General features: G+C 45.1%; 2 protein-coding genes across 18 annotated transcripts in view; both read left to right on the top strand.

Moving 5' to 3' along the window:
* GALNT1 (polypeptide N-acetylgalactosaminyltransferase 1) overlaps positions 1-12,996 on the top strand; it is a 538,911-nt gene that overhangs the window by 219,558 nt on the left and 306,357 nt on the right. The window lies entirely within an intron of this gene.
* GRB10 (growth factor receptor bound protein 10) overlaps positions 1-12,996 on the top strand; it is a 92,037-nt gene that overhangs the window by 55,464 nt on the left and 23,577 nt on the right. For all 17 annotated transcript variants that reach the window (XR_014503954.1, XR_014503955.1, XR_014503956.1 and 14 more), the window contains one exon: positions 8,436-8,592. Coding sequence is in view for 5 of the 17 variants with exons in the window: in XM_083407612.1 (XP_083263738.1) it covers positions 8,436-8,592 (157 nt within the window). In the remaining 12 variants the exon portion in view is untranslated. The remainder of the gene's footprint in view (positions 1-8,435; positions 8,593-12,996) is intronic.

The following is a 12,996-nucleotide window of genomic DNA, read 5'->3' on the forward strand; positions in this document are numbered from 1 at the left end:
ATTAAAATGGTGGTCCCACAATCAAAATGTGTTTAAAATACTGGCTATGAACTTATTGTCTGACTAAAGGAAGTAAGTCTTTCCTAAACCGTTGTGTTAACTGAAAAACTCATTGTTTTATGCATTGACAGCTAATGAAAGTAATGTGAAATAATTAACTGTCTGGGTGCTCTGTTTCTTAAAATAGGCTTCAGTTTAGTTGCAAGAGTAACATTTAATTATTTAAACTCAATTATCCAAATAAAAACGGAGCGTGTTAGAGCTGTGCAATATGTGTATAAGAGCAGCTCTTTAGGGTGGGTCTTGCAAAAAGTGATCTGTATGCACAAGAAATCTAGCTCTTGAAGAATGTGTAAGCTTGATCTGCAGCTTGAGGGATCGTTTTGTGGCAGCAGACAAATCTGTGAATGTGAACCTCCTAAAACAAAGCTCTTCTCTGTTGTGGAATTTGCAGGGCTGGAAAGGAAGCCAGCTGAGGGCAGCCTGAAAAGCTGGTAGACATTGTAGAAGGAGACCCGAGTAAGGTCAGGCAGGACAACAACTGGGGTGGTCAAATATTTGATGCGTCGGGAAAGAGCAGAACTGACTGGTAATTGGACTGACATGGCTCCATGGAGAGTTTTTCGTAGTGATGTAATGTTGGTGCTCTCTGTGCTGGGTGGGAGGCAGCAGGCAGCTTCCTTTGAGGTGCGTGAAATGGAGAAAGGTCCCTCATCTAATAGAGGGTTTTTTTATATAACAGTTTAGCACAACAAAGAGTTTGGTGAAGAACTCGAGTCATGAAGCTTGGGTGGAGTTGAAAAGCTGCTTCCTGTGCCTTCCAAGCAGGGATGGCTAATCCATGCCCTTCCAGGTGGTGTTGGGTTTCCACTGCCATTACCTTGGCTGGTGGAACTTAGGAACCCCATAACATCTGCAGGGCCGGGGATTACCCATCCGACATACAGAAACACATAGCCTATATTTGAGATTGCTGCTTCCTGAGCTCAGGGCCTTTACTCCTGCCCTCAAAATTTGAGGGGGGTGGCGGCGATGAATGGTGAGTGTCAATAACAACTGCAAATAATAATAGTAGTAGTAATAATAATAATAATAATAATAATAATAATTTATTTATACCCTGCCCATCTGGCTGGGTTTCCCCAGCCACACTGGGCAGCTCCTAGCAGAATATTAAAAACATGGTAAAACACCAAACATTAAAAAATTCCCCAAACAGGACTGCCTTCAGATGTCTTCTAAAAGTAAGATAGTTGTTTATTTCCTTGACATCTGATGGGAGGGAATTCCACAGGGTGGGCGCCACTACTGAGAAGGCCCTCTGCCTGGTTCCCTGTAACCTCACTTCTCGCAGGGAGGGAACTGCCAGAAGGCCCTCGACGCTGGACCTCAGTGTCTGGGCTGAACGATGGGGGTGGAGACACTTCTTCAGGTATACTGGGCCGAAGATAAATCTTGTTTCCACAGTAGGCAGCTATGATACCATAACCCAAGTTTGGTTTTCTCTTATGAATGAATGAATGAATTTATTATTTCGGTCACAGACCAGTTCCAGCTCACATATAATATCAAGAAAGTCATAAAACATGATAGGGATACATTTGCGCTTGTCTCTTATGGGTATAAACTAAAATCTAACCCGTAATGTAAGCTGTCATTTCTAGTTGTGTACAAATAGTTTGGATGCAAAATTTTCAACATTTCCATGTAGGTGCCTGCAGTGCCAAAGGATATTGGTTGAAAGCATCTTGTGTGAGTCAACGAAAGTTCCAGCTGTAAAAATAGAAAAGGTCTTGCAATTGCTTTTTATACACCTCTGGAAAATGCGCAGATAGTTGTTTCACGTACCAAACGCTCTGCAAAGCTGTTTGTGCCCTTGTTCCTTGGATCAACTCTTGTAAAGCATTTCTCTGTTCCAGTCTGCTGATTACAGAGTAGACCAGGGCTTCCTTTGTTTAATGTTTGTTTGTTTGTTTGTTTGACTTACTAGTCGCTTGTCACCCAAGTGACTTACAGCTGTACACACACTACCATAAGCGAAGAAAAAAGGGGAGAGCGAAACAAACACAACACACCCTCTGTATAAATAACAACAAATAATATTATACTCAAATAATAAATAATACTTCCACCCACTAATTAGCAAAAAAACAACAACAAAAACCCTGTTAACCTCCCCAGCCCACCCAAAGGTCTGGTATCAGGCCAGCTGTTGCAAATCTGCAGAGGGTTGGTGGATCCCATGTCCTCCTTCAGGGATGGTCTGGTTTCCCTCCTCCTTTGGGGGGGAGGGGGGCAGTAGCAAGGAAAGGAGAAAGATGGCAGCAAACGTTTTAGAATAGAATAGAATAGAATAGAATAGAATAGAATCATAAAGTTGGAAGAGACCACAAGGGCCATCGAGTCCAACCCCCTGCCAAGCAGGAAACACCATCAGAGCACTCCTGACATATGGTTGTCAAGCCTCTGCTTAAAGACCTCCAAAGAAGGAGACTCCACCACACTCCTTGGCAGCAAATTCCACTGTCGAACAGCTCTTACTGTCAGGAAGTTCTTCCTAATGTTTAGGTGGAATCTTCTTTCTTGTAGTTTGGATCCATTGCTCCGTGTCTGCTTCTCTGGAGCAGCAGAAAACAACCTTTCTCCCTCCTCTATGTGACATCCTTTTATATATTTGAACATGGCTATCATATCACCCCTTAACCTCCTCTTCTCCAGGCTAAACATGCCCAGCTCCCTTAGCCGTTCCTCATAAGGCATCGTTTCCAGGCCTCTGACCATTTTGGTTGCCCTCCTCTGGACACGTTCCAGTTTGTCAGTGTCCTTCTTGAACTGTGGTGCCCAGAACTGGACACAGTACTCCAGGTGAGGTCTGACCAGAGCAGAATACAGTGGCACTATTACTTCCCTTGATCTAGACGCTATACTCCTATTGATGCAGCCCAGAATTGCATTGGCTTTTTTAGCTGCCGCGTCACACTGTTGGCTCATGTCAAGTTTGTGGTCAACCAAGACTCCTAGATCCTTTTCACATGTACTGCTCTCAAGCCAGGTGTCACCCATCTTGTATTTGTGCCTCTCATTTTTTTTGCCCAAGTGCAAAAGTTTTACCTGCTTTGCCGTTGACCAAGCTACTGTACATCTCTTGCTGCCGGTGGTGTTACTGGCAGCTGTAACGGTTTTAAAATACAGACAGACCTTGGTTTCCGAACGTCTCGGCTGCTGAACGTCTCGGAAGTGGAACACAGAAAACCCGGAAGTGAATGCTTCTGTTTTTTGAACGCTCCTTGGAAGTTGAATGGCTTCTGAGGCGTGTTTCTCCATTTTTCTCAATGGAACTTGCTGACAGCCCTTTGATCCTTGGTTTTCGAACGTTTTGAAAGTCAAACGGACATCCGGAACGGATTACATTCAAAAACTGAGGTTCCACTGTACTTCAAGTAGAAGATGAAGTTTGCATGCCTATTATGTTCATGCGAACAAAAGTTGCATGTTGAGCCAGTATGGCGAAGTGGGCGGAGTGATGAGGTCTGGGTTCAACTTGGCTATGAAACTCATTGGTTGCCATTGGCTGTTACTGTCATTTTTATGTCCCAGCTCCTGCCAACCTAGCAGTTTGAAAGCACGTCAAAGTGCAAGTAGATAAATAGGTACCGCTCCGGCGAGAAGGTAAACAGCATTTCCATGCGCTGCTCTGGTTCGCCAGAAGCGGCTTAGTCATGCTGGCCACATGACCCGGAAGCTGTAGGCCGGCTCCCTCGGCCAGTAAAGCGAGATGAGCGACGCAACCCCAGAGTCGTCCACGACTGGACCTAATGGTCAGGGGTCCCTTTACCTTTTACAGTTCTTGTTAGCTAACTGCAGCAGTTGAAGGACAAGCAACCACTGGAAATTGGGCACCTAAAAAGTGAGTTGTTACTGAGATCTCTTCTTCTGGAGCTGTTGTGTATTGGCACTTCGCTGCCCCTCATCTTGGTCACCTTGCTCCCCAGAAGGTGTATTGGTTATGAGCAGCAGTTGGCATAATCTTCTGGGTACTGGGCTTTTTCTGATCCTCATGGTTGCCCTTTTCTGAACGGTTTCCTTCTCCCAAATGTCCTTTATGAGGTGAGGTGACCAGAACGGTACTGCAAATCATGGCATAGATTTGCATAATGGCCTTATGATTCTAGCACCAAGCCTGGACATGATATCAGGCTTGCCATTTTTAATAATCCGTTAAAGTGGGCACCTAAAGCATGGATGAATTTACTAAGTAGGTGAGTATTCACAGCTTTATAAATTAAGACTGGTGACATGAAACCATTGTACTAAATGTCATTTTAAGCCTCTCTTCAATATAATAAAATAGCAAATTCTTACCCTGCCAACGGAGCAGTGTTATCGGGTCCTTTTTGTGTGCTGGAGTACTGAATGTTCAGCCAATCTGGTGCTCTGATTGGCTGAACATTCTCACCCTTAATGTTGAATAGAGGGTGCCTCGTGCAGCTGATGTAACTTGGAAAACTTTTTGAGTCATTGTTAAAAGCAATTGGCTCCTGCATCTGTGTCTTGTGTATCGAGAGGTCCTTTAAATATGATTTCTGGAATAAATTTGTGATTAATTCTTAAACTCGCTCCCCCTTCCCTTCCACTTGAAGCCTGTTCTTGAGAAAACTTCCTGCAATCAATGTTTATTCAAGATAAAATGGTTTTTTCTGAGGTTTTCTTAGCAGAGGCTTTTGGCTCTGTTAAGTCACAGTTTTAACTCTAGCCTCTAGCAGAATTAAACTGAAATATATGTTGTTGTGGCTGTTGCTGCTGCTGTAGCCTCTAGCAGAACGAAACTGAAATTGTTGTTGTTATAGGGTTCCTTACTAGCCTGGAAAAACTTCTGTCTTGTTATTCTTCTGTTAACAGCAGTTTGTTCCGCGGGAAATGGCAGGTGAAGCTTTGCTGCAACACAACAAAATAAGAGTATCCCTTGCTGATATCTTCAGATATCACTTAGACTTCACCTATAACAGCTACAACTGCACACTCAGACAGCTACAGAAGTTGTTTGAAAAGTTGGCAACCCTATTTTTTAAAGTTAGGTATTGCACATTGCCAATGCAGTGCTTTTGTGTTGAAAAAATCTGTTGTTTAGAAACAAGTCAAATTGAGAAAAAAAGGCTTAAGATGCCTTGGAGCTTCTCACAGGTACCGTATTTTTCGCTCTATGGGACACACCGGACCATAGGAGGGGGGAGAACAGGGGGTAAAAAATTATCCCCCTCTCTGCTCAGCACCCCTTCAGCCAAGTGGCAGGAGCCTGGAGAGCAAGAGGGATCGGTGTGCACTGACCCCTCGCGCTCTCCAGGCTTCAGGCGGCTATCCACAAGCCTTCAGAGCGCGGCGGGAACTCCTGCAAAAATTGGCCAGGCGGGGGTGACATGGCTGGGATTCAATCTCCCGCCCCTGAGCCGGGTCAGCAAGAGAGCCCAGATGCCCTGAAAGGTGAGCGGACTTGTATGCCAAGGCCCCGTGCCCTGTAGTTCCTCATTGATTAATAAACACACCATGATAATTGATTAATAAATTAATTGGTTAATAAACACACCACTGTACTGAGTACAGTGGCACCTCTGGTTGCGAACGGGATCCATTCCGGAGCCCCGTTCACAACATGAGCAGAATGCAACCCTTTTCTGTGCACGGGTCGCGATTTGCCGCTTCTGCGCATGCACGTGACGCCATTTTGAGCGCCTGTGCATGCGCGAGCAGTGAACCCCGGAAGTAACCCTTTCTGGTACTTCCGGGGTGGCCACGGGACGCAACCTGAAAAGATTTAACCTGAAGCAAACGTAACAAGAGATATGACTGTACAGTGGTGCCCCGCAAGACGAATGCCTCGCAAGACGGAAAACCCGCAAGACGAAAGGGTTTTCCGTCTGCAGAGGCGCTTTGCAAGACGAATTTCCCTATGGGCTTGCTTCGCAAGACGAAAATTGACGAAAAAATTTGAGGTTTTTTTTTTGCTCCAAAACCCCTTATTCTGAATCGCTAAGCTGCTAAAAGCATTTTAGCAGCAAAACCGCTAATCCCCCAAGGCTTAAAAAGCCGTTTTTAGCCCTTAAAGTGCCAATAGCGCTAATAGCGCTAATCCGTCAATGGGCTTGCTTCGCAAGACGAAAAAAACGCAAGACGAAAAGACTCGCGGAACGGATTCTTTTCGTCTTGCGAGGCACCACTGTATTTTGGATTATGGGCTAAAACAGGCCACAACTTTATTGGTTACAGATGTGAGCGGTTTGGCTTAGGCACTGGGTGAAACCAGGCTAGATCTTGACTCCTGTCCAGCTGCAGGGAGTCAAGCTGAGGGTAAGCCACCAGAAGGGGGAGCCCTATGACTTACATCAAACAGAGGCAACCCAAGGAGTTGGGGTTGTGGCATGGCCCTAGCCCATTCCCAGGCTTTGGACAGAATCCACACCCCCAGATCCCTTTAACAGGATACCCTTATCAAGGAGGGGCAGGCGGAGGCTACAACCTCCCCTCCATTAAACCGAGGGGCCGGCTGGCTCAACCGTAGCACAGACCTGGCCCTGTTCAGGTGACGTTCCCACTTGCTTTCTTTGCTGCCTGTTTTACAAAAGCTCATCGAGAGAGACTTTGCCTTCGTTATCCATGAAAATCTTTCAATAAAAACAATAATAGCAAAAGCTCCTCAAGCCCTCAGAGGCCGGCGCTGGGCTTAAAGGGTGCAATGGGGGGAAAGGGGGGGAAGAGACTACAAGCGGGAGAGAAGGGGTCGCTGCAGCAGCCGGCTTCAGGGAAGTTCAAGCGCTTTTTTCCTGCTAGCTGAGCTGTTGCAAATGATTCGGCAAAGGAACTGCCAGCCCACGCAGCAGGCTTGGTTTGGGCTTTAGAACGGCTCTTTTCTCCCCGTGAACTTTTGTAGTAGCGGAAAGTGGCTTCTGGGTTGCTGCGTGATGTGCTGGCACCTGTTTATTTTCTCTTTTTTTAAATGCATGTGGGTGGGCATAAAAGCAATATCTTTTCCTTTTTAAAATTTTTCTGGGGAGCATAAATTGGAAGTCTATGGGTTTGCGATGGCCAGGATCACATCAGTCGCAGGAAGGGCTGGGATTGGTCTCTCCAGTGTGGTTTGATTCCGGACCTTAAAAGACGGTGCGCCACCCTTTGAATGACGCTCTGGGAGAGTTGCCTGCCTTCCTCCAGGAAAGGGTCACATTTTGACGGAGGAACTCTGTGACCGACTCGGGTACAGTGATCTGCTGAAATTGCAAAGCAACCTCTTGGAGTGGCCAACAGGTTGCAGGAGAGGTAAAGAGCAAACTCTTTCCGAAAGAGATTACCTATATTTTAAATATGCCGTCTTGTTCTTCTGACTACTGCCTTTTTCATGCTGTTGAGGTAAGATTATTTCTATCCCCCACCATCTCATTACCTCATTCCACCCCCCCTCCCCAAAAAGAAATTACTTTGTTTTCCTGGGAACTAGAATGTGCCTCTTAAATTAACACAGGTTAAAATCTTGATGCTGTGTGTCTGGGAAACATATTTCTGCAGAGTTAATGCTATTGAAGTAACATAAGGCTGTAATAAAGAATTGTCCGTCTAACTGTGAGGGTCATAGAGAGCTTGCTAACTATAATATTCCCTTATTAATGCATAGAGCCTATACAGTGTGTCTGTATTTAGTTGCAAAAGAATATTGGAATCTGGGGAAGGGGGTTGAGAGAAGTGTGTGTGAATAATGCTCATAATGAATCTTTGGATTTTAAACGCCCACGAGATAACCATATTTTCAAAGGGCAGATTTTCCACTGAGTTTTACTGCGCACTAATAGAAGGACATACCCTGGACGCTGTGAGATTAGCACCTCTCACCCCTCCGAGAAACCAAAACGAAACAAAACTGTTTCTGAAGCCCTGGTGTAGGATATAGTATTAATTTTTTAATTAGTACTACTACGATGTATTTTTGCTGGTGTAGTGCGTTATCTGACTGCGTCCCCTTTGTCCAACCTTCCTGGAGAAGACCAACAATATTGCAAAATAAATTGTGTTTCCAGAGCCTGGGAATTCAAGAAGCATCAAGTACAGATTGTGATTTTGTGGGAGCACAGAAGCACAGAATATGTATTTTTGTTTTTTCTCTATCTAGTCGATATGGGTAGAGATGCACTTAAACGAACACACTGTTTGTCTGTGTGTCTGCATGTGCACACGAATAAGGTTCCAGTGTCCTTCAAAACTCCTTGCCTCTTCCCAGATTAAAAATCTTGCAGATTATGTTTAGTTGGCAGAATTTGGGTTGCACCTTGGTGCAGAACTTTACTACTGTAGTGCAGAATATAAACAGTACTGACCACGTAGAAGTGATCAGTTTCTTTTTAAAAATGTTTTTGATTGCTATTTTAAAGGCATATATGTTTTTTGTATTGCAGGATATAAAAGTCTTTACAGAAGACGGAACATGCAAAGTGGTTGAGATCCTAGCAGATATGACAGCCCGGGACCTCTGCCAGTTGCTCGTTTACAAAAGTCATTGTGTGGATGATAACAGCTGGACCCTAGTGGAACATCACCCTCTCTTAGGATTAGGTAGGGAAGGACGTTATCTTAAAGTGTAATACCCAGCACATAGCAATAAATGGGCCCACTTTTCCCAGGTGATCTGCTTTAAATATTACGAATGGATTTCTGTCTGTTATAGGTGAACACTTGGTGCAACAATTAAGATGCAATATATTTGAGCTTGGGTTTATGTTGATTTTAATTTATCTGTAATAGAGGGTGTCAGGGAACTGCCATCGGAGCTGGAGGTGGAGAGAAGGCTCCAGAGGGATGCAGGAGAGGGTCCCAGTAGGGAGAGAGGCAGCCCATCCGCTGGGGAAGGAAATCAGCGTAACACCAGTGGAGAAGGGGGGCAGATGGGGGAATCGGAGAGGTGGCTCCAGGACTCTTCGCCAGAGACCAGCGGAGAGGGCACGGGTACTCCGCTGCCCACACCCTCCCTGCGCAGAAGACTTCCGCGCAGGGAGAGTAGGAGGAGACTGGGCGTCAAACAGCTTTTATGCTGGAAAAGGTTCAAGAAACGCCCACTGACGGATTCTGCCAGCGACTGAGGCAGCCACGAAACTTGAGGCTGTCCAGACAGAAAGGGTTCAACCAGGTAACCTAGCCAGCAGTGGCGGCAACTTACGCACGAGCAACCCCTAGAACCATTACAGAGGGTAACAAATACCTGGCGGATATTGACATTCACGTGTAAATTTTGAGGATCCCAGATAATTTTTATGATTGCCCCTAGAGCGTGATCTAGAGCGCGGGTGGCGCTGTGGGTTAAAGCCTCAGCACCTAGGGCTTGCCGATCGAAAGGTCGGCGGTTCGAATCCCCGCGGCGGGGTGCGCTCCCGCTGTTCGGTCCCAGCGTCTGCCAACCTAGCAGTTCGAAAGCACTCTCGGGTGCAAGTAGATAAATAGGGACCGCTTACTAGCGGGAAGGTAAACGGTGTTTCCGTGTGCGGCTCTGGCTCGCCAGAGCAGCGTTGCCATGCTGGCCACATGACCCGGAAGTGTCTTCGGACAGTGCTGGCCCCCGGCCTCTTGAGTGAGATGGGCGCACAACCCTAGAGTCTGTCAAGACTGGCCCGTACGGGCAGGGGTACCTTTACCTTTACCTTTACCTTAGAGCGTGATCAGAGTGACATTAGGTGACAATATTCACTGATTGTGTATGTAACTCTTGTGGAGGGAGACACGCACAAGATGTATCTGGGCATTCTTTGTAATACTGTACACTGATGGTTTTGTGTGTAACTTTGGCAAATGAACAGTTTATGCAAATATAGCTGGACTCCCAGAAGAGAATTTGATTTCTGAGACCATAGGTAGGCAAACTAAGGCCCATGGGCCAGATCAGGCCCAATTGCCTTCTGGATCTGGCCTGTGGACAGTCCGGGAATCACTATGTGGATTGCCAGCACGCACGTTCTTTCCCTCTCCCTCACATGGTGGCAACAGTGGCGCCTTCTCCTCCCTCCCTCCTCCTGGCTTCTCTCTGCCCTGCCTAGAGGAGAAAGGGGGCTGGGCTTTGTTGGTGCCAGCAGCAGCGCTTGAGCAGCCGCCATTTTAAGCAGTCCCTCTCCGGAGCCCTTTCGCTCGCCGTTCATCATCCCGCAGCCACTGGGGCATGGGGTGCTCTTGCATCATCCCCCCCCCCAAATATAGTCTGGCCCCCCACTGAGGGACAGCGGACTGGCCTCCTGCTGAAAAAGTTTTCTTACCCCTGTCCTAGACAGCTCAGCCGATCACCAGGCTTGGGTCTCGAGCACCCTGCCATGGCTGTCTACTTCAGAAAGCCCCACACAGGGAGAGATGCTTCCTTGGACTTTGTTTCAGGAAGGTGGAAATGGCAGCAGCACATCATGCTGCAGCATGGAAGTTCTTGCATCAGCCTTGACACTCTCCCTTCCAGGCAGCAACTCTTGCTGGAATTAAGAAGCCATGGTTACAGTTGGTGCGGGAGAATTATGTGGAACTGGTTTAATGGTATATACCTGGGAACTGGACGTTGCCTCTCTGTGTCTCTCTTCCTGTATCCTTTCTTTCAGATTTGTTAGTGGTGTGTTGCACTGTATAAAGGTTCCTGAGTAATGTGTCCATGTAATAAGGCATTAACAGTGAATTTCATTTTGATGGATGTTGTTCTGAGGCCGTAAAAGAAGGCATGGTGTTGGTGGGAGTTATGAGTGTCAGCAATCTAAAAACATATTTTTAAATAACAAGAGTCCCTTTGATTAGAGATATTTTATGGGGGCCATTTATCATATTTGTGAAGTCTTAAATATCAATGTGATTTGACTTTAAAAAGTTAACTGTATGATTCTTGGAAAGCATTACTTTTTGAAAGAGACTTGTAGACTTGCCAAAGACATATGGAAGAAAACAAAAAAACATTTTGAACGATGTTCTTCTTTTAACCGATTCTCACTTTAAAATTCTAGGTCCTCATTTTATAGGGCCTTTCCCATCCAAGATTACCAAGGTGCTGTGTAAACAGAGGCTTTTGTCCTTTGTGTCCAATATCCTCCTCCTGCCAGATTCTTTCAATGATGCCACAATTCAGTGTCTGTGACATCACAATAGCTTCCATGGTGACTAATTGTGCTGTCAAACTCTGCTGTGTGACATCGCTGAATGAATTAGGCAGCAGGCTGATGAGGAAATCAAAAGCTTCTGTTTACATACACAAATAACTTGGTAATTCACAATGATGGGAAAGGAACATTATGCTTATCAGTCAGTATTTTGCTTCAGCTGTATTCTGAATTTAGTTGAAATCCATTTTGTTGCAGATCCAGGATTTGCACAACATGTAAATGAGAGCGCTCTCTCTCTCCACTTTTCCCACAACATGTGCAATTTTATACACTTCTGATCATGTCCTTCCTTGCTTGCCTTTTTTATAAATCAAAGAGCCCAAAATGCTGTAACCATTCCTCATGGGGTATTGCTCTGACCCCTCGATGGTTTTCGTTGTCCCTTTCTGAACCTTTTCCAGCCCCACAACATCGTTTTTTAGATGAGGCAAGCAGAAAAGTATGGAGAATTCCAAATGGGAATACTTTCCAAATTTTATTGAACAAGGTGCAGCTGTTACGATCCCCCCCTCTGGGAACCTGCACATTTGTTCGTTCACACTAAGCCTTGCTTTATCTTAGCATTGCATTTAAACTGGGACATCGATTCCTTTAGAATCAAAGTACTTGGGCCCTGGGAAGTTCTAATGGCAATTATTTAGCTGTATTTTTTAGTAGAGCCCCCACCAACAATTTTGAAGCTTCATTCCCATATCCTGTTTGCAACGCAACACCATCACAAGGTGCTCAGGTTATCTCCTCTGCTCAAGTTGTCCATGAGATTGTGGACAGTGGAATTCAGTCTTCAGAAGGGAACTCCTTTTCAATGATCCTCAATGAACTTTGATCACAACAGATGCCATTTTGTAGGGTTGGGGATGCACATTGCCAAGGGCACTTCGTACAGAGGCACTGGACACCAGCAGAGCTGGCACACTCCATATCATTCATTCATTCATTCATTCATTCATTGTATTTGATAGACTGGGATTTTAATGTGTTTTCTAGCTGTAGTCTCTTTTATTTCTTTACTTTTAGCTTCTAGGGTTTCCTTTTATATGAGTGGGAAATAAGTCCATCTGTGTTTATGTTCCAGCTCTGTTTTCTTTTCATTGTTTTTTTAAATGAATTTTTATTTTTATTTATAATTTTAATATAATTTTTATTTCTGCAGACCTAGGGTGTTCTCTGAATGTGTAAAAACTACTTCCTTATTTTATGTGGCCCCATTTTCCTTTCAAATTGGTAGATCTCTACAACTTAAGTTGACTGTTGGAGGGAATCCTGGGGTGGCCACACTTGGAATATTGTTCTGCTTCAAGAAGTATACAGTGGTACCTCGGTTTAAGAACAGCCCTGTTTACGAACAATTCGGTTTACAAACTCCGCAAAACCAGAAGTAGTGTCCCAGTTTGCAAACTTTACCTCGGTCTAAGAATGAAAGCTGAACTGTGGAAGGGCACCGGCGGCAGGAGGCCTCATTAGGGAAAGCACATCTCAGTTTAAGAATGGTTTCGGATTAAGAACGGACTTTCGGAACGGATTAAGTTCATAAACCGAGGTACCACTGTATTGTATTGTTGCTGAACATGCAGAATAAAGCAGAAAAGGCAATCAGGAAGCTGGAGGTCCTTCATTACAGAAGGGTTTTTTTTTTACTTTGAGAAGAGAATGCGGGGCTAAAAGGATATTATGCTAGATCTTGGGTTAACAGTCAGTCAGTTAAACTGATTGGCAGGAGAAGATGGTTAGACAAAAAATACATCACACAATGCTTAATATATTTCATGAAGTTTGCTACTACTAGATGTGGCAATGGCCATTTATAAAGGGAACTAGACATCTCTAAAGGTAAAGGGACCCC

The sequence above is a fragment of the Podarcis tiliguerta genome, assembly GCF_965153285.1.
Source record: "Podarcis tiliguerta genome assembly, chromosome: 13".
Classification (NCBI taxonomy): Eukaryota; Metazoa; Chordata; class Lepidosauria; order Squamata; family Lacertidae; genus Podarcis; species Podarcis tiliguerta.